Source organism: Pseudopodoces humilis, chromosome 3 (assembly GCF_049639895.1).
Source record: "Pseudopodoces humilis isolate 2021_Gansu_Grassland_sample_001 chromosome 3, ASM4963989v1, whole genome shotgun sequence".
In the NCBI taxonomy this organism is placed as follows: Eukaryota; Metazoa; Chordata; class Aves; order Passeriformes; family Paridae; genus Pseudopodoces; species Pseudopodoces humilis.
In genome coordinates this window covers 83,233,791-83,259,305 of record NC_142202.1, presented here as the reverse complement: position 1 = coordinate 83,259,305, position 25,515 = coordinate 83,233,791, and the positions used below count along the sequence as shown (strand labels likewise).

The 25,515-nt window shown below is 41.2% G+C and overlaps 1 protein-coding gene across 7 annotated transcripts in view; it reads right to left on the bottom strand.

Moving 5' to 3' along the window:
* FILIP1 (filamin A interacting protein 1) overlaps positions 1–25,515 on the bottom strand; it is a 102,383-nt gene that overhangs the window by 13,746 nt on the left and 63,122 nt on the right. For 4 of the 7 annotated variants that reach the window (XR_001332318.2, XM_005518149.3, XM_014263486.2 and 1 more), the window contains one exon: positions 1,090–3,895. Coding sequence is in view for 6 of the 7 variants with exons in the window: in XM_005518149.3 (XP_005518206.1) it covers positions 1,090–3,895 (2,806 nt within the window). In the remaining variant the exon portion in view is untranslated. Of the gene's footprint in view, positions 1–1,089; positions 3,896–10,255; positions 10,438–10,583; positions 10,604–23,101; positions 23,249–25,515 lie in introns of those variants that run through there. The other 3 variants (XM_014263487.2, XM_088052462.1, XM_088052461.1) reach the window with 3 other exon arrangements.

Genomic DNA, 25,515 nt, shown 5'->3' with positions numbered 1-25,515 from the left:
GGAAACAACAGTGTAAATGAGTTCAAAAAGCAATTAAAAGAATAAATAGAAGAAAACTCTGCTATGGTCTATTAAAGACAAAGATGCGGCTACAGGCTCTGGTTCAGAAATACCCACCTATTGCCAAAAACTTGGAACAGATGCTGAGGGAAACATTACTGTGTTTTACCCACTCAAAATAATCTTCCCCTAAGCATCTGTTGCAGACTCTGTCTAGCTAAGTTTTTGGACTAATACAGTACTGCTGGTTTTCTGTTTTGGTTAAATTCTTCTTTCCCAGGGTATTTCCAACTAAAGCAATAAAAACACATGTCCAATAGTAAACTGGGGAAGGACTATCAATAAATACTGCCCACTATGGTTAAAGACAGAGGTGAGAAGTTCTTAAGTATGAAAAAGAAGCTGGGATACCACCACAGAAGCCTGAAGAGAAAGCAAAAAATAAAATATGCCACAGGAAGCTCTGCTGTAATTCAGCACTTACAGAAGTTCAGAGGAACAGAAATATCTCTACTATTCATGGCTAAAGAGTCTTGGAGCTGTAAGCAATGATAACATGTCTGCTTATTTATTCCTTTGGAGTTTAGTAATATAGCAGATATTAACTGAATTATATGGAGATCATGGGATTATATCAAAGAAATGCCAGTCTTCATAATTAAAATCTAAACACCTGCCAGCTGGGCCAAAAAAACATGAGGTGTATTTTCAAAATTCAGAAATTGCATTCATCAAAAATGAAAATACAGCTTCCTGCTCTGTCATCCCAATCATTCTCTGTCCCTCTGTCTCTCACTTGTGATTTTACTGGGTTGCCATTATGAAAATAACTTTGAAGGGACTTCCTCTGGAAGTTAACTGCTTTGGGAGATAATACAAAAAGTATACCAGCATCCAACACTGGTACAAAAATACATGAATTGGGCAAATTCTGATTAATTTCTGATTAAGCTTGAGCCTGGAAGAAATATAGGGAAGACAGGAGCTTCTCTTCATTTCCCCCATTTTCCCTGCTGGTGTCTCAAACCCAAGCTACAGTTTGTCCTTCTCCCTGCCATAAAGACCACACAATGAGACTACACTGCTTACCATTGATTGTGTTCCTCGTGTGGAAGACGTTGTAACAGGCGTGATGGTGATAGTGCTTGTCACCTTGCTGGCTGCAGGTCGCGGGGACAGGTTGTTCCGAGGTGATCGAAGGACAGTGCCAGTCACCACCTCTTTCTCTGCCGCGATGTTCACCGGCCGGACTGTTATCACAGGGCTCGCACCGTCAGGCGCAGCACTGGGAGAACGTTTGAACTGGGAGCCCAAGTGGATGTGGATTTTGTTGTCCTCTGTTGTAATAATGTTGGCATTGGCATTGTACTTGCGGATTGGAGTCGGGACGGTTTGCTTTTCTGGCGTGACTTTGAAGACAGCCCTTCCCATGGTCATATCTTGTGACTGTGGAGAGACTGAGATTTCTGCTGGTGCTGCAGAGGTTGATACTGTCATAATCTGAATTGGCGATGCAGGTCTGTCAGCAAAGGGTGCTCTCCCTCCCTCTGGGGACTTTTCCCTGGAGAATGTTGTTATAGTGACTGGAGACATGGAACGATCTGGGCCCATGGGACTTTCACTGCCTTTTCCTTTTTGTGGCATAACATTTGGAGAGGGAATGATGGTTATTCGTGGCTTCTGATTTCCCAAAGTAGGAATGACAGTGGTACTTGAAAAAAATTCCTCTGCAGATGGACTGGTTATCTCCAAAGTTGCTGTACTGTTCTCATGGTCTGGTGTCACCCGAATATGAAGAGGCTGACCCTGCTTTGGTGAAAGGACAACCTCCCCAGGATGTGCTGGACTACTGTGGGTTCGGGCTCCTTTATCAGGAGTTGTCTGAGCCCCAGCTTCCCTCTTTTTCATCCACGGTATCCAGGATTTCCTCATAGCAAGCTCATTTGCTGCTGGAGGATATCTCTCAAGCACTGAAGAACGCTCCATGGGTTTTTTCAGACCTACCTGTCGCAGATTGCTCATGATATGATTCTCCTCTTGAAAGGATTTCCTTATAAACACTGCTGGAGTTTCTTCTTCTGCTGCTTCATTGCTTAAAGCATCTGTCTGCACGCCGGTGGACGTCACGGGAACATCGACCATTCTTCTCCCGTTCATGCTGGGCCTCAGAGCGCGGCTGTAACGCTTAGAAAGCTCCAGCTCTCTTGTCAGGTTCAAGACTTCCTGCCCCATGCTCTTGTTTTTGTTTTCCTCTTCCATAAACCTTTGCTGTAGAACTGAATAATCGACTTGGAGCTGAGAAAGCTGGTCTTCTTTGTTCATGAGCTCATGGATTTTTTCCTTAAGTGCTTGAACTTCTGCTTTCAAATCTCTGCTTTTGGCCTCTTCCAGACGAAACCTGTGCCTAAACTCTGCCTCCTGGCTCACTACTTCACCTTTTTCTATTGCTTTCGTTTTGGCAATCTGGAGTTTCATCTCCTCCAATTGCTGAGAAAGAAAATTAGCTTTATCCTGCTCAGTCCTAAATTTCTGTTCTAGCTGATCATACTCATCTTCAGTCTTCATCAAATCTCCTTCAACCACTTCCAGTTGTTTGAGACGTTTTTTCAGTCTTTCGATCTCAATGGTAAGTTCCTTAATCTTGTTGTCCTCATGACAACCATGCTCTGCTCCTTTCCTAGCCCGACCTCTTGTAATTTCTCTTTCTACTTCCTCCATACCATCAATTCTTTTCTTTAACAGGTCAACTCTACAGCTTAGTTCAGATGATTTTTCTTCTTCACTTCTCAGTTTGCCAATTAACTCGTCTCTTTCCTTTGTCAAACTAGATACTTTTTCCTCCATTTCAGATTTCAGTTTCAAAAATTTCTTACTTTCTTCTATCAATTTCTCTGTTACATCCATAACTTTCCCTTGTTCAACTTTAAAATTCTTGTTTAAGCCCTCAACCTTTTTCTCCTCCTGTTTTATTTTTTCCATCATATTTTTTCGCTCATCAACCAGCATTACAGTAAATGACTTCAGCTTCGTAAGGTCATCTTTTAAGCTTATTTCAGCCTTTTCCAACTTGCTTTCAGATGTCTCAAGGTCCTTCACACGAGTCTTCACCACTTCCAACTCATTTATCAAATCCTTAGTCAAATTTTTTTCTTTCTCCAAGTTTAAGTGTAGCTGAGTGCATTCTGACTTACTTTTACTGAAAGCCTCTTCCAGCTTCTCTAATTCTGACATTCTTTTCTGCAGTTTTTCCACTTCAAGTTTCAACTCTTTGCTATGATGCTCTTCCTCTTGCAGTTTATTTTTCAACTCTTTGCACTGTGATTCAGTTTTTGTGATCTCTTCATCTTTCCCCTCCATTTCAAGCACGTGCTTGCGGAGGTTTTCCACTTCTGCCATTAAACTAGAGTTCCCACATTCCCCTTTCGCTATTTTATCTCTTAGTTCTTGAAGTTCCTCCTCAGCTTTTTGAAGATTTTTGTTAGTTTCTTCTAGCTCCTCTATTCTGCGAGTCAACCCCACTAGCCTGAGCCTTAGCTGTCTATTATGTGACTCTTGATTAGCCAGTTTAGCAGTCATCTCCTCATGTTCTTGACAAAATGATAATGTTTTGTGTTCAAGTTCTGCCTCTAATTTCATCAGTTTTTGCCCATCTTCTTTTGTTTTTGCAGTAATAATTTTAAGCTTTTCTTCTTCTTCCTTTAGTTTTTGGGTTAAGTCTTGTATTTTCTGGCTTTGTTGACCAAGCTGTTCAATATGCATTTGTCTTTCATCCACCAGCATCAGTGCAAATGATTTGAGCTTGACTAGTTCTTCTCTTAGTTTATTAATTCTCTTTGTATGCTCCTTTTCCTTACGGGCTTGATAGATCTTCTCCTGCTCAAGAAGTTTCTTCAACCTGAAACAAGTTAGAAAAGATACATTAAGACTAAAATAAATATATATATATATATATATATGTATGTGTGTGTGTGTGCATGTGTGTGTGTGTGTGTGCATCTCTATTTCTAAAATCACCTTTGTTTTAGCTTCTTTCTTATTAATGGTAGCCTTCAAGAAATAACTACCTACTACAGTTATATTCCCAAACCAAGTATTTTGAATTACACAAGTTAAATGAAAGATACATCAAATCATCTAGAAATCTGAAATAAAGTAAAATTTTATATGTGTATAGATAACAAATACATCAGGTTTTAATTTCTTCACATTTATTTCTCTGTTAGGATGTTGGTAAAAGTATATAATATCCCAAGGGGACAATTATTATCTACTCACTAATTCATTTATACTAAAATTGTTTTACAAGGTGGATTCCTCTCTATGTCTTGCATACAGAAAAACATGTAAAATAGGGCAAAATATCTAAACTAATTGCCATATGCAGCCACACATAAACAGACCAATCCTGATTACAAATAAACCAGCAGAACAGAAGATTACAGTAGCACACAACTGATAACCATCTGGGCATCACAGGCATACGAAATTAGCAGGAAGATAAATTTTCCAGCACAGTGACTATTATGTTAAAAGGTTTCTTCTTCTACGTTTCCATTGTGAACCACAAGGATCAGATTAGTCAAACCTTTGGCTACAGCTGACCTCATCTGGAAAGTGCTCTTCTCTGTATGGTCTCTAAAGTTCTGTTTGCAGACAAAATAAAGCTTGCCATATGCAAATTAGGTGTCTCCTCAGAAAGATAATAAAGACATACGTTACCCAGCCTTAGCCATGCAGCATGGAGTAATATAACTAATTTATACCTGTAATTTATGTTCAGGATATGTTGCCATCAACATAGGAAGTTCCTGCACATGTTCTAAGCACAGATTTATGAGGATGGTGATCCGCAATTGACAAAGAAGTACAGGTAACACAGGGATGTATCCCTGACCAATCTAAGAGCATTATTGTAAAAGCAGCAGTCTGATTTAGAAAGACACAGGTATGCATGCTGAATTTACTGTGAAATATTTTTTCCAAACCGCTGTCACAGCGCATACAGTTCCCACATCTTCGTCAAGACACAAGATAATTCAAATCCACTTGCTTTGCTTACCCTAAGTCTGAAGCTTTTCAACTTCCTTTTTATAACTGAGACGCACATCCAGGTGGTAATAGCAGAGCAATTAATGCCTGGTAATTAACTTGCAGTAGCTGGAACATCCATATCTTAGCAAAGACGAACTTTTATCAATATTTTTATCTTACATGTTGGATTGTAGATGACAGCAGGTGGAGCACAGATATATGTTCCTCTCTGCTACTCCAGCAATGAAGTGGTGCCAAGGGCCCTGGGGCACAATGTCATACATAAAGCATGTCTCCCAAGCCCTCACCTTAACTCTACCCTCCTAGCAAGAGCCAGATTAACTCAGTACTCAGCAACTATTAATGTTTCACTCCTTGTTCCTGGGGGACCAGAACCAAAAGGAACTGGAAAGAAAAGCTATAAGAAAAGAGAAGGAAGTCAGAAAGCAGAACACAGGATGCAGTAGGTAGGGAAGGAGAAGGCTGAAGAATGCATTTGAAAACAAGCCTCGGATAGGATGTGGGAGTAAGAGAATAGTAGGAACCAGCAGGAGAGAGAAAAACAAACAAACATTGCAGCCAGCCTTGCAGGGTCACAGATTATTCTCAAAAAAAAAAAAGTCTCTTTAGTTGTGGCAGCTCTTTGGAAAGGACTGAAAAGGCACGCTGGTGGATGCCTCATTATTGGTCAAGTTAGAATGTCAAAAGGTAAAAAAAGACCCACTGTCACTCACAAAGTATGCACTTTTCACACTGAAGAAGGAACTTTATTAGCATGCAATATATTCCCTGGCTGCTCTATCACACTTTGCTTAGAGCAAATTTTTCAGCCAAGGACTCTTCCTCATCTCCCCCAGGATGCGTTTTTAAAGGAACAGCATCTATCCTTCCACAAAAATATTGTTTGCCATGTGTCCTGGACATGACAGAACAGGGTAGCTGAACCTGGTGGTGCTCTAAATGACCCATCTTCCAAAGCCAAAAACATAGGAGAATGTTTCCAGCCTCCCTTGTCCCACAGGAAAATTTTAAGGTGACCCCTAAATATTAAAAAACCCCAGAAGACAGTTTTTTAAAAAAATAAAATAGAAAGAAATCTTGACACCCAAAAGCCTAGAGATGCTTAGAAAACTGTCTATGATTTTTAATTCCTAGGCCTGCACATGTGATTTTCCACCCAGCAGTTGCTCCAGGCAGTAAACAGCAGACAGGCTGCTAAGCAGAGTGCAAAATAAAGCACTGGCCACACATGGCTCCACATGATTACATGAGAGTCTACTGGGGAATACTGCCGAGAAAGCCACTGAAAAAACCACAAATACCTGTTAAACTAAGACAAAAAAATGCCAGTCATGAGGCTGAGCAACAGAAAAAATTGCATGTTAGCCCTGTCACTGCCTTGCAGGAGTGCTAGCAGTGGGGAATAATCAGCTTGGCCCCTCTGGGAAAATAAAGCAACATTCAGTATTTTATTCTGCCTCACCTTTAGCACAGGGAAAATACATGTCTTAGATATGACAAGCCAACTTGCAGAGAAGATACTTGACAATACTGTTTTTCATGTATATGGGAACTGCTTCTAAAATCTGTTTCTGTGAGGGAGGGATGGGAAGGTAGCACACAAATGTGTGTGCTAATTGCCAAAGTAATTTAAAAATCCACACCTTTTCAGTGTTACTTCTAGACACCAAAATAACACTGAGTTTTAGCTTGCTCCAACTTTTCCATCTTTGCACAAATTTCACACCTCAGTGGTTAAACTGTAATTTCAGCAGGACTGCAAGGTGAGATTGTCCCCTCTTGACCCTCACAGCACATTTGCTGCTATCGGGCTTCTCATCTGACTCCTGCTGCTAATGTTTGCTGAGTAACACCAATCTACATGGGCTCCTATGCAACACTAAAAGCCCTCCAAGTCTCCCAGCACCGGGTCTTCAACGTGTTAGCCAGAGCAACTGCATTCTGGATTGTCAAGAGGCTGAAAGCACCTATATTCAGGATCAAAATCAAAACAAAACCTTTAATAATCAAACATTAGATACAGCCAAAACACTGACAGTTCAACAATTTGATATCCCCCCAGCCCAGTCCCTGCATGTGGTATCTTGGTTTGTGTTATTTCTAGAAATGGGGAGAAATGTCTGGATACCACTGGATAACCTGCATTCATCAGTGAGAGTCTCAGGGGTTTGACATCTATACCCCAGCAGGGAAGGATGCAGACATGATCCAGTTCCCTGCTGAGAGAGGGACCACACTGCCTGCCCCTCTGTGGACAGCACTGCTGCAGTCTGTGTGGCACCTCTTTTCCCCATGGGTCACCACATGTACCATGTCAAAGCACGCAGCCCGAGTAAGTCCCTGAATACATGGTCTTTTGCTGCCATGGGGGTCCTGGTGGTCTCTCCCTCTCCTTACTATTTGTCCTCCCCACAGTATGTGAGCAACAGGTCCAGCACTCAAGACAGGCACATTTCCCCTTGCACTACTGTATAAATAAGCAACAAAGCCTTAGGTATGATGACTGTGTGCAAAATGATAACTGCCTCAGTTAAAAACAAACACCCCAGGAGGATGCTGCTCTGATTTTGTTCTGTAAAGAAAGATGCCTGACTGACATGGTGGAGGATGCTGGAGTACAGAAGGTACTGGTGCATGACATGGTCCCTGCTGCACAGGGAGCTGCCTCTCCTGGATCCCTGCCAGCCTTAGGTGTTCACAGCCACACCAGGCAGCGTTGAGGCAGCAGGAAAGCTCTGTTGGCAACCATGCGGGGGAGGCAGGAGCCTGAAGACTTTCAACAACCAGTCTCAGTTGCAGAGAAGGCAGACAGCAGACTGGAGGAAGAGCAGCCATGGAATTAGTTTTAAACACTTTCATGAATGGTGTGCTGGAAGTAGCCAGCAAGGAGGAATGTAGGAGTGGATGGGCAATAACCAGGTTCTCCCTCTCTCCTTCCTTTAGGTTTGGTGCTGAAGTGTTTCACTGCACAGTCTTTCTGCTTCCCCTTCCCTCCTCCAAGCTGTGAATTGATCAACAGAAGTGCAATGGGATGCTGATAGTTACAACTCTATCTCTCCAGAGATGTGGCTTCATTTCTTTCCTCATGGCTCCCTTTAGAAAAACATTCACTTCCAAGTGTTTAAAACAGAGCATGCAAAAGCAAACATTTATTGAAAAATATAGCAGTGTGTGTTTCTCCCCTTCTGCTTGTACACCCATCAAGATGAGAACACATCGCAGGTACCCATACAACCTTTTCCAACTCTATTATAGAAAAGAGCTTTCACCTACACAAGGAAATCCTGGGAAAGCAGAGCAAGCTAGAGGATGCCCTGAAAGGCCATAAGCTGCTCCCATGGTCTGCATACATATCAACATTTCAGCACCATGTTTCAGCTGTGTTGGCCTGCTTTGCAAACAAATAAAGCCAAGCTTCCCAAGGTGTCTCCCAGTGTTTAATTAAGCATTCACAGGAGGGGCTAATGTGGAGGGCAATCTGGAGAAGTGGAGAGCTGTTTCTCCTACTATCAAAACTGGTAGCAGGAGGAACAGCAGTTAGAAGAAAGAGGATGGAAAGGAGGCAAGCAGATAAGGTCTCTAGAGGACCTTATTATTAAACAGTCTGCAGACCCACAGAGTTTCTCATTGCTGCTCTAGCACAAAACCATGTGACTTACCATATCCTGTAGTACTTTATTTTGCCATTTACATTCCAAAAAGTCTGTTGCTATGCGGTGTAATGACTTCTATCCCATTTCATGGATGGCCAGTAAGTGGGGGTTACGGCAAATACATAAATGAGGACTTGGTCACTCTTAGGAATAGCTGACTGAGGGCTGATGAAGGCTGCTTCCTCCTGAGGGGCCAACAGCATTTTTGTGCCACTTGCAGAGCAATCCCAAGGGAATTTCCACTGGGAAAGCAAATGTCTTTGCAAACTCATCTTTCCACTTCAAACCCAAAGTTTTCTACCGTACATGCAGAGTTAGAGAAACTGGACAACTTCCTAGTGGTAGCTAGAAAGCTGCTGCCCATTAAGTGATGTGAGAGTTTGTAATCCCAGGACAATGAAAACCAGCAAGAGGTGGTTTAACTCAATAAAGGAGTTCACTTTTTTCCCCCCTGTTTAATGTACAACAGCTGATTTTGAAGATTATTTCTACAGCCACTGGGAAATCCTCCACATGTCAGGATTCTTTCCCAGTGCTTCTGTGTTTGGGGCCAGGCTGAGATACCCAAAAGGCTGAATTTTGCTAGTTTTGAGTACTTACAACTTCAGCTGAAGTCAAAGAGATCCAAAAGATGGTCAAGCTCTCTAGGAAACAAAACATTTGGGCCTGAAACTTAAATTAGGCAATTAGGTCACACTTTTGAATCATCAGCTTCACTACTTCCCATATATCCATCTCAGCTGGGAGAAGAAATATATAAATGAGATCAGAGCTCATGGCAAGAAAAATGATAAAGCACATCTGTGTTACTTTCTGCTTTCTATACAATACATTTTAAAGGTAAGGAATGAGAAAAATGTTTGAATGACCTTACTACAGAACTTTTCAACTTCTTGTTCAGTTTATCAGAGGGTCAACTCTGAAAACAAATACAAGCTTGTTAAAAAGTCATTGATTCTAGTAAACGTGAAGACATTTTTTTGTTACTACCTAATATGCAAACTCAAAGTGTAAAAAAATGCATGTTCTTCATTGCTGAATTAACTTTTAGAAAATGATTATATCAAACTATGTAACAAGCAAATTAATATTCTTACTACTTCTAAACCACATGATAGTTTCCAAAATATACTGAAAGTATCGGAAATGTTTTCTTCCTTAGGAGGATACATTGCTTGTAATCTAAAACAGTTTATCTTCTGTTTCTAACACTGCTTTCGTAAAAAATTAAATCCAGTTTGCTGAAATAGTTAATTTGCGTTGAAAGTGTCTTACTCCAACCGCACAGCGACTAAAGGTAGTATTTTGGAATAAGAACACTTACTGGATTCAGTGTGCCCCCACCTTTCCAGCACGCTATTCTTGTAAGAAAAACCCCAAAGACCTTTAAGAACAAAACCTGACCGACATCCTTTCAGGCTACAAAACAGTATCACCCGCATTAATTCCGGAGGTTAGGAGAGGTGAAAGGGGATGCACAGAAAGCAGGCACACAGTATCTGCGAGCGAAGGCGAAGCAGCGTTCAGCTGAGAGATGGGAATTGCCAAACCTGTCTCCGGGCTGCGGTTATCCTTCCCTGACCCCTCGGTGCGCGGCTCGGGAGGGGAAGCCGCACGGCACAGCCCACCAGATGCACCTTCCAAGGCTCCAGCCGGCCCGGCTCCTCAGCGCTGTCCTGCTGGGTCCAGCCCGCCTGGAGCCGGCGCTGCCGAGCATCCCGGCGCGTCCGCTCCCCGCACACTCCGCTCCAGCCTCGCTCCGTCCCGCCCGCGCCTACGCCACTGCCCGCTGCGCTCACTGAGCCAGCGGATTGCGCATGTACGCAGCAATTAGCGGCGCTCAAATTAAAAATACAGTTAAAGAAAAAATTCTCTTACCTTATAGCTAGACCTATTTTTTACTTATTCTTTTTTTTCTAAGCAACCAAATCAGCCAGGGAGGGGGGCACTGGCGGGGCCTGGCTTCGCGCCGCTGCCAGGTGAGGCTGCGCCCCGCGCTCTGCGCTCGCCCGGGCGGGCGGGGCTGGGGCCGGACCGGGGCTGGGACTGGGACTGGGGCTGGGGCTGGAGCCGAGCCGAGCCGGGGCTGGGGCTGAGGCTGGGGCCGGGGCTGAGGCCGGACCGGGGCTGGGGCTGGGGCTGAGGCTGGGGCCGGGCCGGGGCAGCCCCGCCGAGGCTCCCGCTGCCAGCGCTGCCCTCTGCCGCCGCGCCCCCAGGGTCTGCTAGGGACAGCCCCGCCGGCCTCTTCACAGGTACAGCTCATAGGTGAACGATTAAGAAATAATGATTTGATCGCAGAGAGCCGCCGGGAGTTGCTTTTGCTTAACTGGACTGGGATGCACGAAGCGCTGCTTCCCAGTCCCAGCTGCCGATTCATTCCGCTGGCTCAACAAAAGTTCCCGTTGCTTTCCTCTTGTCTTCCCGGTGTTTGAAGTGGCAGTACTACTGTTGGTACGCGCTGGCTGATCTTAAGATCGGCTGATAAAGGCATGAATACATGAAGAAAATCCCCTGGGGATTTAGTATACGGACGTGTTTGTTTTTGAAAATCCATGCATAGTAGCAAGCCTAACCAAGTCTGGTGAGGTCTGAAAAGCACCATTCTGCTAGCTCCCTGCTTTAAAGAAGTCCTAAACCAGCCCTTTTGTTCCCAAAACAGCATAAAAGAATTTGGGATTCCTTCTGTTTCCCTAATGATTCCCTGGATTGCTCACAGTCACTTTTTCAGACTTTGTGAGGGGAACTAGGAAAAAGTCTTCCCTTTCTCTTTTGCCTTTGCTTTCCTCTTCCCCTTCCTGTTCACCTTCCACTTTTCTTAGGAAGCTTTCAATAGCCAAAAACACTGAAAGCATATAATTTCAAATATTATTATCCAATAAAATGGACCGATGTGATTTTATATTTTTGAGAAACTGTCTAATTTCATATTCTTTATTTTTCCTTAGGACCCTCACTCAGCACACAGGCTGGACAGAGCTCATTTGAAAAGCAGGTGCTTAGAGGCTGATTTTATGCTTTTTATTCAAGACATTATTTACCTCACCTTCTTCAGACTCTACTGAGAAGAGAACTATTAATTTCTGGGTGGGAGATATAAGCACAAAGGGACCAAGATTTTGCTTGGGACACCTGCTCTGGGGTACATTAGATGTGGATTTTGGAGTGCTGCAGGGTGGGTGATGTATGCAGATCACCAATCCCTGTGATTTTGCCTGTGCCCAGGAATGGATGCTCCAGACTCCTGCACATCTGAGCCCGGATCCAATATGCTCCCCCAAAATGAGAACCATTCTTAGAGTGAAAAACTCTAAGAATTATTTACATTCACAATCCATGTAAATTATCTTAACATGACTTAACATGACACCCTGTAGGAAACCTGTCACAGCAACACAACAGTAGAGTCATATTTCCCAGGGAAATCTATACTAGTCATAATCATTGTCTCCCATTTCATATTCTTTTACCACATTTACTAAATACTTAGCAAAAGATGAAGCTGGGGTCCTACAGAGAGATTGTTGCTTCCTGTGTGCAAAGCTGATGCATCTTGGTGTGTTTCTGTTTTTCCAGTGTCAGAGGAAAGGTTTCTCTATAAAATGTGTTTCATTGTGCAATTACAAATGGTCACATGCATTGAGCAGAGCAGTGTTCTGCTTACTCTACTTACTGTGTCCTTTGCAATCCCAACAATTGTTGGGTAGGGCTAAATATTCTTTAGAAAGAGGAAATTGCATACACAATGGAAAACACTAAGATATTAACCATTGAAATTTAATGATGTGGCATTATACGGGCACTTTAAGAGATCGTCAGAAGAGTTTAGATTCTTTGTATGGCCTGCATAAAATCTGCACTCTAAGTTAACAAAATAATTTATAGCAATAGCAGGGTGTCAGCCTCAAGGCAGTTTGATACTAGAAAGGCATAGAGCACTTTGCAAGCAAGTTTCAAAACTATCTGCTGACTGATGGGTTTGGCTGTGATCAGCAGCCAGGAGCAAGGCTCTGTTCCACCGGTGCTGCTGACTCGGCAGGAGGATATCTGGTCACACACCCCATCCCAGCTGGCTCTGGGCTCTGAGCTCATTGCACAGCTTGTCCCAGTCTCACTGCACTCGCTGCTGAGTCCCAGGTTCTCCTCACCTCTGCACTCCATTTCTAAATCCCAAACCCACAACCCTTCTAGGTACCCTCTCGTATCTGCTCTGGCTGTTCTTTTTTCTATGTTGCCATGCTTGGTCCAGGCTGGAGCTGCAAGCAACACATTTTCCTTCATCTGTGTTTTCATGGTCTCAACTCTGAGCAGAAAGTTCAGGGATGTCAAGAGGATCTTAGAGAAAGTGCAGTGTGGTAGTGGTGAGCTTACACCCCTGCACTAGTTGAGATAAGTCTATACCACCATGAGATTTCACAATTAAAGTATTCTCCCATCACCATCTCAACTGCTCTGCGTTCCCATCACTGCACCAGTACCAGACCTGTAGGGGATATCAGAGGATGTTACAGCTAAGGTCAAACAGGCCTTTAATAGTTACAGCTTTTCTTTTACTGCTTAGAAATCACATTATGTGTCTATATAAAAATATAAAGGTACTCCATATGTTGTTATTTCTCAAGAGTACCTTCAACTTTAAATCACTTCAAAGGCTGGGAAAATTTAACTTGCTCATGAATTTTTTGTTCACACTTTCGTTGGGATGAAGCAGTTCAAGAAATGCATTCCTGAATAAAGCAGCACTTGCAACATTTTGAGACCAAATAAGAAAAACAAGAAATAAAAGCAGCAGAGGGAATAGATAGGAATCAAATTTCAACTTACCTCTGAAAGTCAGAAATGATACTTTGCATCTGGTACAATTGCCTACTACAGAGGAGAGTAACTGGGAAGCAAAAGATGGAATTGGTTTAAAAATTTAATGATGTGCTAATAGACTACACGTTTCTTTGATAAGCTGCTTTCTTTAAAAATTTCCTAACTATGCACAGCAATACATTCCTCTTGTGGATCTTAGAGACTTGTAACAAATTATTGCCTGATTATAAAATTCAGAGCCTTGTAACCTTCTCAGCAGACTGCCCTGCACTTGGTTGCCTCTTTACCTTCAGTGCAGAAACACATCTTAAATTTATAGTGAAGGCAGAGAGCTTGCAACTCGGTCTCCAAGTTCTCAAACATGTTATAAAAAGCCCAAATATTTCTGTTTGTGCAAGCAAAGCTTTTCCTAAATTTGTGTTTACTTACATACATGAAAAGGTACACTGTGTGCTTGCCAGACTTTTTTATTTTTTGTTCATAAAAGCTTCAAAACAGTGAAAACCTTCCATCATTATTTTGTTTTTCTTTTCTTCCCTTTTCTTGGTTAAGTCAAACTCATTTGGTAAGTCAGACCTGACCTGCACTTTCTGCTTACAGTTGTCTCCACTGAGTGCAACAGATAAAAATTAATTCAGTAAAAATGAATCTTGATAGAACAAGAAAATTTTGAATATTTAGGGAGGGAAGAGGCTGATTTTAATTTGCTGCTGAAGATACAGTGAGCAAGGTGATCCACTGTGCCTTTTGGAGAGAGAGAAACAAATAATGAAGATAAATGCAGTAAATTCTTGAAACATGACTTTGTAGGAAAGGCCTGAGGAAAAAGACTTCAATTTGGACTGTGCTGTTGTATCTCAGGCAGTACACTTTATATAGCATACGTCATGCACATTAAAAAACTTCATTTGGTGAGCTGTGCTGACAGATGGCTTTTTTCACCTTTGTTCTTATTTAAAACAGGTTGTTCCATGCAGCTGTTAAAGAAACTGTGCGCACACACGCGTTTGCACACAGGCTTTTTTATTGCTCCTCAGATCTTTCTAAATAAGTCATGCTGCCGTGGTTTTAAATTATTTTTCTCTTTACTGCAGCATGAAAATCACCCTACATTGGCATCTGCTGCCTTTTGTGGAAGCATGATTCAAAAGTTTAACAAAAGCATTCCTGGCCGTTTGTTTTTTTTTTTCCTGTTGCACTCTACCCCCTTCCTTTCGGTTTTCTGCTTTCTTAACACTTGTGTGTATCCTTTTGATAGCTGGAAAGCTCAGCATCTCCAATACTGCTGGGATTCTTTTAAGTAGAAGTGATTACAGCTGAAGCAGGACCTGTCTGTGTCACGGTTATTGTTTCATAGTATGACTTGGTCATATTTGGACAATAAGCACCAGGAGTCTCATAGAAGCCTGTTGTGGCCCTTCAACAAGAGAGTCTTGGGAGCCAAGGGAAAAGGTGTCCAGGAGCTTGGACAGGTGCACTTGGCAGGATGCCATTTGCTGCCCTCTGTGAAGCATTGTTGTTAGTGCTGGCTGCTTCACCTACCTGTGCTCTATCACAGAACCTCTCCATTGCAGTCTGTCTGCTCTGGGCTCCACCCTTGTTTTTCTAAATTACTCGCTTTGGAGGTGCTAGGTGTTCATGGGGAAAAATTAGGTGGAAGAGTGAACTTGAGGCTTTAAAAGCAGGGAGCACCATGCCTATTCTCAGTTTACCCAGAGAGAATTAGTCTTTTGGGAGTGTCTTGGCCTCTTTTGCTCCAGCTGGGTCTAGGATGTGAAATTAATCCTGACTGATTTTCTCCTTTCTGTTGCTTTTGTTCTGTTGGCCTAAACCCATCTCTTTGCTATTCCTCATTCTTTACAATCCAGGACCATCAGTTCAGTTCTTGCCCCATTGCTCTCACTCCTGCTGACCTTTCCTGGACTTCCTTTTCTTTTGTGCTTCTTCTCACTGACCCTTCCTTCAAGCAAGGTAACACAGTGACTGACTGTAAGTGAAGGGCACATGAGTCCTACACCTAAAACTAAAGGATGTCTACCTCGCTGCTCCCCATCTGATACACCACTGAAATATAGTATTTGCTAGACTGAGTAAAACTAGTAGAACTAGTGGGCAGGAAAAATGAGAGAAAACAGAATCCAAAGAATTCCTGCTTCATTTTAGCATCAAACCATAAAAGTGATGGTGTGTCTGGAGTCACCACAAGAGGGTCACAAACATTGGAAAGTGTACCAAAAGAAAAGAGTGACAAAGTTTAAAATCTGGATTTGGGAAATAGCATCATTAATATTATTGCACACACTGGGCAGTCAAGCATGGAGAAGCTCACAGCTGTACAACAGCAATGCAGCTTGAGAGCAAGTAACTGTTCAAGTGGAGTCAATATAAAAACTCATCTCTGTCAGTGCAGGGTCTCAGACATTTTTAGAAATACAGCCTTTGTGTGCACATGTTTATATCATATTCAGCCACCTTGGTCACAATGGCATAAGAATAATACAATACACACCTATAAAAGCAGAGAAGAATAAATAGTCTTACAAATATTCTTTCTTGATTTTTAAATTACTTCCTGTGAGTGTCATATTATCAATGATTTAGCATATAATGAATACTCAGAAAAAAATTTCAAATGCTGTAAAAGAGCAGTCAGCAGCTACTTTTATGATCTAGAGAGGGACTGACAGATTTTAACAACATCAGCATTGAGTAATCCTGGCTGTCACACCACATCCTAATATGCCATATCCCAACTCTCAGTCTGAAAGGTTGTGAAGATATTTCCATTATTTTCCATGCCAGGACCCTCAGCTCTTGCCCTGAACACACTTCCCACTGTGTGGGAGCACACACTTGCCCACCACATCCATCCCACAGCCCCACATTTGCTAGTGCTTTTTGCCTGTGTTCTGGAGGTGCAGCATAAATGGGCACCTCTCCCCTCACAAAAAAACAAAACAAAACAAAACAAAACAAAACAAATAAACAAAAACCCCAGCCCCTCCAAAAAAACCCAATCCATCACAACTGTGAAAAATACACTCCCCTACACCTTAACAAAGCTTTTTGATTACCACATAGCTATTTACTACAGCTATCTATCTGGCTCAATTCTAAGGTTTGCTGATTGCAGTAAATTTGTGTCTATTAAGAGGTAGTTAGAGAAGAGTCTGTCCCCAGAGCTATCCCCAGCCAACACATAGGGCCTTGACTCACCCAAGGTTTGAGCCTGCTATTTAACCTTTTATTCTAGTTGCTTAGAGCAGAATCCAATAAAAACCCCCATAAATATTTGGATTGCAATCAATGAAGAACTTCAATCAAGGAAAATGTAAAGAAAACAAACAAAAAACAACAATAATAAAAAAAACCCACCCAAACCAGTACACATATAAATATGAATGTTCACAGGCATCTGATTTTTTAGCAAATCCATATTTTGGTTGCCCAGATTTGCCACATCCTTGGTAGTCCCAGCACCTTGCCTGAACTGAACATCATTCCTCACCTGAAGTTATTTGAGCCTTATGAAATACATGTCTTTAAAAGCAAGAGCTTTGTTCTGAAGGAGAGAGGAGGACAGGCTGACCACAGCCATTGCACAAGAACAGGAGATGTCAGTGCTTCTATTCAAAGAAACATTTCCTTGCACCAGCCCCTGTGCATCCCTTGTCTCAAAAACTGCATGTGTGGTTTTATTTCTCTCCTCCATCTGAAATAATTCTAGTTTGCACTACCCCTTTCCAAAATCGTGTCCTGACTGTTGCCTGTTGCGTATATGAAAAGCAAAAAAAAAGGCCCGGGAAAACTCAGGTTCCAAGATGGAGAGCAAGCAAGGAGAAACTGAGCCAGTCTCATACAGTAAGTGGGAATTAGAAGGTGCTGAGCTTGCCTTTGTCTTCAAATTTCTTTCTTCATGTCTGTATTACCCTCTGAATAACTGCAGGGTTTATACAATCTGGCCCTGTTGTTCTCTAATCAGGTATTCAGTCATTGGCCGTTGATGTCCACTGAGCATCCTCACTTCCAAATCACTCTTATTTTTTAAAATCTTCTAGTGACATAAGTACAAATGGTGCCTCATGCACAAGGAAGCAAAAACTCCTTGGCAGAATCAATAGGCAGTACTGACCAAAAATAATTCAAAACACAAAGGCATAATTTGGCTGTGGAAATTATGTAGAAAATGATTGTCATTAAAACTATTGCTATTATTATTGCTGTTATTATTATTGCTTATTGTTATTATTGTTACTGTTATTACTATTGTTATTACGATTACTATGATGAACCAAAATGCATATATAAGTTATATAAAAATATTATTTTACAGGAAATATGTACTGCTGACAAGTTAATTTTGACTCCCATGCAGAAGCTGTAATTCCACCCAAGAAGCTGCTGTACGTAATACATTTATATGTGCATGTATAGACTTCTACAGGTACAAGCATACACACATTTCAGAATTCCTACTCTGATTCTATTAATCCCATTAATCAAGAGGAGCTCTACTGACTTCAAAGGAATTGCAACAATGCCAGCTTTGTGCTCATAAAATCCAGCATCAGGAATAATTATTTCCTAAGACATGAAGAAGATGGATGTAGAAAGTTTGGGTGTGCTAATGGTGCGCTTGCCACTGAAAGCAAGTTGGACTGACAGCACTTGTTCTGTCAGGTGAGGACATGAGGCAGTGAAACCAGGACAGACTCTCCTCCATTGCAGGATTAGCCATGCCCACGTCACACCAGCTGTCCTCCACACTGCCCTCCTGCCTGCCTTTCACTGGGATGGACACTTCTGGAAACCATGGTTGTATCCCCGGCAGTAATTGTCGAAATGAAAAAATGTTGAAAGCTATTTTCAAACAAGTTAAGTCATCTAGGAAAAGCCTGACATTTAAATGATGAAAGAGAATACATCTGTCCTTTTCTGGTTCCTCTGAAAATGAACTTCTTAAATGTACAGGAACTTTCATTCTATGATATATGTACTTGTCACCAAGAGATACTTTTCCAGCTATGACATAATTGCTATCATCAGAAAAGCATTGCTGTCATTCTGCTATAATTTAGCCTCATTTTCTGCTCATTTCATCTTTCCTCATTAGAGCATTACATATTCAGCTACATTACTATTAATCATTCCCTAACATAAGAAATTGCATAACAAAGCTGTGTAACTGATTTTTCAGTTTAAGAGCTAAACCAAAAATTTAAAAAATATATTAAGAAAAGCTTATTTTTTTTCTCTCATTCAAGTGAAAAAAGCGTTTCGTGTGGATTTCAGTGAAACATTTGTTTCAGATCACTAATTTAATTTCCATTTTTGTCATTTTAAGAAAAGAAGAGGATAGAAAGGACTGTATCTTGGCCCAATTCACCAAACCAACAAGTGAAAAATCCTCCTTTTTTCAGTAGATCAAGTGATCTGCCTAGACCAGCAAATTCCTCTGTCTGAAGTCAATTTCAAATGAAATTTGAATACTCAGACACTGACCTACAAGAAGATTTTCATCTCTTTGGTGTAAAGAACCCAAAATTATGTAAGTGACTTGTAAAATAGAGCAATTTTTCCCAGGAAGAATGGGAACAGACACACCAAGGAACCAGTGATGTGACCAGGAGGGCCTCCCCTGAGAGGTGGATTCAGGTCCCAACAAATTGACAGGATTAAAAGTCTATCATGGTCCAGGTGAGTGGCATAATCACAGGGTTATTTGATGTTTTTTGGACTAGCTGGTCTTGTGAATTAGGTCACCAGATTTTCTTTGTTGACATTAATAATAGTCTTACACCCAAAATGGTATGTCTTAATGAGTTTTTAAAAACAAGTTACTGGAAATACTAACTATGGCAACACAATATTATAATCAGGCACATACTTAGGTATGTTACAAATATCTGATGAATTATACATTTTTTATTTCTCTGCCCTCACGTTTGCACAGGCCTTGGCAAATTTCACAAAAACGCTTTGTCTGAATATTTGCACCCCTGAATTTTTTATTTCTGCCTTTAGATTTCTTCACATGCAAGCCTTAAAAAGAAATGAAAACTGAAATGACATAATATAAAACTCATTATTTCTGATCTCCAATGATGCTGGAGATACTGCAGGAATGAGAAGAGGTGCACAACTTGGCACCCTTTTGGGGAAAGAAGATGGAAAAAACATTACATCTGTTTAGGGTTAGGAAAGCTTCCATACAGGCTCACTGATTCAGAATAACCTCCCTAGTCAGATGATGCCTTGAGGTTCTTCATACAACTTGTGGAAGTTATCAGACCATACAGAACAGGTCTTGGACACTAGTAGGGCATTAGGGCAGTAGGTCATACACTTCGCTAATTAGACTGTGAATCTCTGCACAGGTAAACTTTCATTTAAACATAAAGCAAATATCCAACACGTTCAAGCTTGAGTGCCTATTGTCATATATTTATACTTGTAAATAAGTGGTATTTATTTAAATTTTTTATGAATTCACTGAAACCTGGCATTTCAACTGAAACCTGTTTCTAATCTTTCTGAATGAGGAAGCAATTTTCCCTACATGACCCTGATTCAATTCTTGTTTTCTTTGCCTAAAAAAATGACAACTTAAAAAGATGGCCTCAGTAGAGCTGTGAACTGATATTTATTTCAGTAGTATAATAACTCTGAAACATGCCAAAAGCCTCTTAAATGTTAAAATTGTTACCTATTGCACCCTGGACAGAGTTTGAGTTCGTGAGTAGATTTTGAATGAAGTAATTTTTTCCCCCTGTCTGACCCTGGGAGCATTTGAATTGATGATTTTAGCAAGTAAACTTGCTAGGAATAATGAAGTACATATAGCTTTGTATAATAATTCTCTCTCAAGGGCTGTGAAGCTAATGCCTACTTAGAAAAAAATTTGGAAAAGTAGCTGAAACAACACATGATGCCATTTTATATAATCCCAGAAGTGACTGAAAGACTGGACAGTTTTGAGGGCTATCCAAGTGTAAAGAGATGGATTTGGATTACTCCCAGCTCACATTGTGTAAGACTTGCAATACTTTCATATTGTTTCTTCACAGTCAGATGTAACTGTTTGTAGTCTCGTTTTCAAATTACCTTTGGAACCATTTTCTTGGAAGTTGGGACCAGATTCATTAGTTAAAACATAAACTTTGAGTCATTGCTGCCTTGCAGTCAGCTAGAGCTCTAAAACAGGACCTGCAAAATGGATGACCTTCATATTTACTTAACTGTACAGAAATTGTATTTGTCATTGCCAGGTTTTTTAATTAATTTGTTTTAATAGACTACCCCAGAATTTCTGTGACCCTGTGAATATATTACATTGACAGAAAATAGCCAGCTTTTCCAAACCATACTGATTGCATGTCAGCCTGAAAAGAACAAAAATGCACTGCTGCCCTTGTCTTCTACATTATAATATTAAAAGTTTAGAGATGCACTTACTGAAAAGTAGACAGAGTGACTCAATGCTTTAGTAAGGCTGGTAATGTGTGGTAAGATAGGTAACTGATATAGGCAGTGGTGAACCACCATTGGGATGGCTTTTCCCTTTTTTTGGTCACAATTTGGAAACCAGGACACAGAAGCAATGTCACCATATGAGAAAAAAAAAGTCAGAGTAAAAATAAGGCTAAAAACTCCTGGGGGCGGGGGGGGGGGGAAAGCAGCAAAAATATTTCTGTAAAGTAGCTTAATTTCCAGACTTTAGAGGAATCACCAACAGATTACAGTTACAGGCCAAAATCTGTGTTACATGTTTGGATCTTATACCTCACCCCAATATTTCTGTATGGGCCTATTCTAACCACAGAGTTTGGCTTTATGGTGGTAAATCACAGAAATTTATTAGTCCTGAACACTTGAACACTTCATATTTTTGGCTTGATTGTTCTTTAAACAAGTAATTGACTGATGGATACTCTGCCCTGCTGTCTTCCTGCCAGCTCCTTTATTTTACAGCCTTCATAAAAATTGAGGGAAAACACAAACTGGAAAGGCAACACACACAAAACCTCTAAACTATATCACACTCCAGCCTTTACACTTGCTTGGATCCATGAAATAAATACAGGGAAACAAAAAGGCAAGCACTTCCCAATGAAAAGCTTGGTGCTGCCGTCTCGTGGGAAAGGGGAGAAGGGAAGCTTTGGTAATAAAAGCAGAAATGCAAAAACGGGGGGGAAGGGGAGTTTGAAAACTTGTTAACATCAACACTCCCATTTTTGTTTCAGGAGGGCTGTGTGCTTTATTGCTCACAGATCAGTTTCCTTTGCAGGTGATGTGGGCCCAGAATTACATCACCAGCAGAGCAGCCAAGAGCATCTCGATGCCAGCATGACTGAAGTAGAGAGGAATGTATTATCACAGACCTCCGAGGGACTTGCCAGTGCATTCCTTGCTGGGGGTGCTTCGATGGGGGAGGCAAAGAGGAGACAATTTTACGTGAAGGCTGAAAGGGAACTTTGTGGAGGAAAGAGCCGGGGTCACAGTCTTGCTGTCTCCTCTAGGCAGATCTAATTATGGCCAAGTACTTCAAAAAGAGGGTTTAACTAAAACCAGATTTAGCAGAGCAATGCTTAGGAAGTACAGACTGAATCCTCAGCCTTGCCTTTGAGGAAAATGTGAAATGCTTCAGCGCACCAAGAACACTTGCCGTGGTTGTAAAGAATAATTTGAAGCACTGAGGAAAGGAAGAACCAATATTAAATCCTCATCACTTCAGTGAAGTCTTACAATAAAACATCCTTTAGCACAGACAACACTGAGATATGGGGTGTGTGCTTCCTGATCACTGTGTGGTGGGGTGACAGAGTCTCAGCAGTCTTAGGGATCGTGCTGGAAATGATCAAATTACTCACAAAGCAGTCACACGGATCCCCCATAACAGAGCTCCAACAAAGCCTTTCTGCCACATCACACCCTCTGTTTAGCAACCCATATCTCATCCATTTAAAAGAAGTTCCCTCCTCCTCCCATTTTTGTAGGCTTTCAGGCTATTTCTTCAATCCATCCTGGATAGCAGGACTGGCTCAGTGGTCCTCACCTCAAACCTCTTTCTGAACCATTGAAATTAATGGGAGCTTTCCAGTGCTTTTAATAGGAGCAAAACGTGCTGTCAACCAACAGGATTAAAAGAAGGGCACAAGAAAAATTTTTCAGAGATTAGCACCTGTAAAAATGTCAGCATTTTATATCTCATCTCCTAGGTCAATCAAAATGTCAAAGAAACTCTGACATTACAAAGGTCTCCACCCTTTGTAATTTCCACCAGAAAAAAAAAGCCCCTCTGATCAAATGAAAAAGTATATATTTGATAAACTAAAGATTTCCCCCCAACCCTGCCCCAAGCTCCCTAAAAGGGAAGGCAAGAGGGCTGGGACTAGGCAGCACAGAGAACAGCCAAATACCATTTCATGTTAAGCCTGCTTTACACAAGAATTTTTGGGGTCATGAAGTACCAATAGCTGGTTTAGCTGTGCCCAGCTCAGCCCAAAGTCACGCCACCAGCTCCCTCCCAAAAGCACAGCTGAAGTTTATGAGGGTGCCTGTGCTGGGAAAACTAATTTTACCCCTGAGGCTGCTGATGCCTGGTCTGCTGCTCTCCAAGCGCCCACTGCAAGCCACAGCATCAATGCAGTTCTGACCAGACCCTTCATTCTCCACCTCTCAGACCAGAGACTCCTTACAGCACCATCTATCATCCCAGTCTTTGAGGGGGCCTGGGGGCCTTCAGCTCTTCTCCATATTCCTCAGCCTCCTCGGGAGGCTCCAGGAGGATGTCTGCTTCTGTGTGTCCCAGAATTGGAGATACCCAAGGACGACTTGATGTTAGAGGAACAGCAGCTGAGGTATGCAAGTGTTGGAAAGGGAAATTTGATTGCACTGAAAAATAGAAAATACTATCCATAACTTTCAAACATAATTAGATACTATTATAGAATACTATAAGGAAATTTGCAAAACACTTCAGCCACCAAAACTGTAGAAGCACCTTCCACTAAAACTACCATATTTCTTTCATCTCCACCTGGCAAATGGTCATCACTATTCTTTTTCTGTAACATGCCAACCTTTTCCACAATCTTTCTTCAGGTCAGTTACACTTGGTCTTGCAGAGCCAACACCAACAGCGAGGCCCTTCAGCTTTCTCCATTTACCCCCACACCCCCAGCTGTCTACATTTTGAATATCCCAGTGCACAATTTTCTTTCTTGTACTTTTGTACCTTTGTACATTCATCATTATTTTTGAGAAATCATGTTTTCCTGTTACTTCCTTCCCTTATGAGGCTGACCTAATAATTAGCCATTCATAGGAACTGTTTGCTTTTCTATCATGTTGTTGTAGATGGATTAGAGATAATGTATGAAAGTGCATGTAAAAAATATTCCAAAGTAAATACATTAAGAGAGTGTTAGACATACATTAGAACCGAGGGATATTTGTTTCTTAAAGAATTAATTCCCTTTTTGCTTTGTTCAAATTTTCACAAGACAGCAATAGCAGATGTGGCCTGTGAAAGCTGATATAGACAACAATGGTTAGGAAAGATTGATAAAATACTGTGAGGAAAGAAATTACTGAAATTACTTAGATCCAGTATAGAAATGATTGCTTCTCTCATTGTAGCAGACTGCTGTGGGATGGCCATCCTGCAGCACTGTTCTTCCTCTGGCTCACCCTGTCTCATTAACATTATAACTGCAAGTGCAGCAGAGTGGCTGACGGGCAGAGTTCAACTCTGTGTCCCTTTTCGTTTTCATGGAGACTACAAGTCTGTTCAGCTCTTAATAAAATAACCCTCAACGTACCACAGTAAAATGAATTATATGTATAGTGGTACTTATAAAACAAGAATGCCTATGCAGGACCTTAAAAAATGCCTTTGGGCAGGTCAGTTCTCTGTCCCAATATGCAGTTGAGTATGAGTTTCTTCTATGCTTTAGTCTCTTGCAACTTAATTTTTTCACTTCAAACTCTTTATTTTTGACAAAATCTATTGCCACGTTGGGGCTTTTCTAAGAAGTCATCCTATCACCCTCTCTTTCTTTGTGAATGGCCCTCAAACAATACTACTGCTAGTTTTTAATGCCCACAAAGATGTGGGTGCAGCCTCAGTTTCATGTGCACTCATTAAACAAAGGTAAGAAATTGAGATCATTTAAGACTTTAAGCTTAGTAAGTGGTTTCCAGCCCATCCTGATTTTGCTAACCTGCTCTGTAAGTGATCTGAGAGGAGGAACCTGAAGAGGGAGGTATGTGCATCTTGGTTTTCTATGTTTAGCTACATGTCATGTTCTCTCTGCTTGGTCACTACTATCTTGGAACAAATTAGTGTCATAGACAAACAAAGTGGATTAAATAGCAAACACCAGATTTCTGGTGTTAACATAAATCCGAAGGGCTTCAGCACTGCAATTATTCCCCTGCAGCCACCAGTACAGAGGTGCTGGTGACTAAAGCCAGTGGATTTAATTGCTCTTAAAGATCTGCTTTCAAGAGAAATTCAAACTTTCCTTTCCTTATTGCTGTTTCTCTGAAAATTGTAGCATGTAGAAACCCTGAAGTTTGAGAGAGCAGGAAGGGTAAGAGAAAATGCCCACAGATATGGGACACGATATCTTAGCAGTGGTAAGACAAAAAGCTCTTTAATCACTTCATTAAAGGAAGTCATTTCAACCCAGGTCATAATAGTAGACTATTTAGTGGTCTTCACAAATTGAGAGGGAATAATAAGAAAGCAACAATTGTCAAATAAATGTGAATATTAAAATGCAAAAATGTAAATGGTATTTTAATACCACTTTTGTAGCATTTTAGTGGCTGCGTGTCCACACATACATGGATATTCAGCAGAGAGACAAAATGTCTTCTATGAGAATCAGATGTGAAGTTGCTCCTTACTTGAAAATACATCTTTAATTTCTTAGAACATATTTATTTTTACATTTTTAATTTTCTACTGTGAGAGTCAATTTTCTAA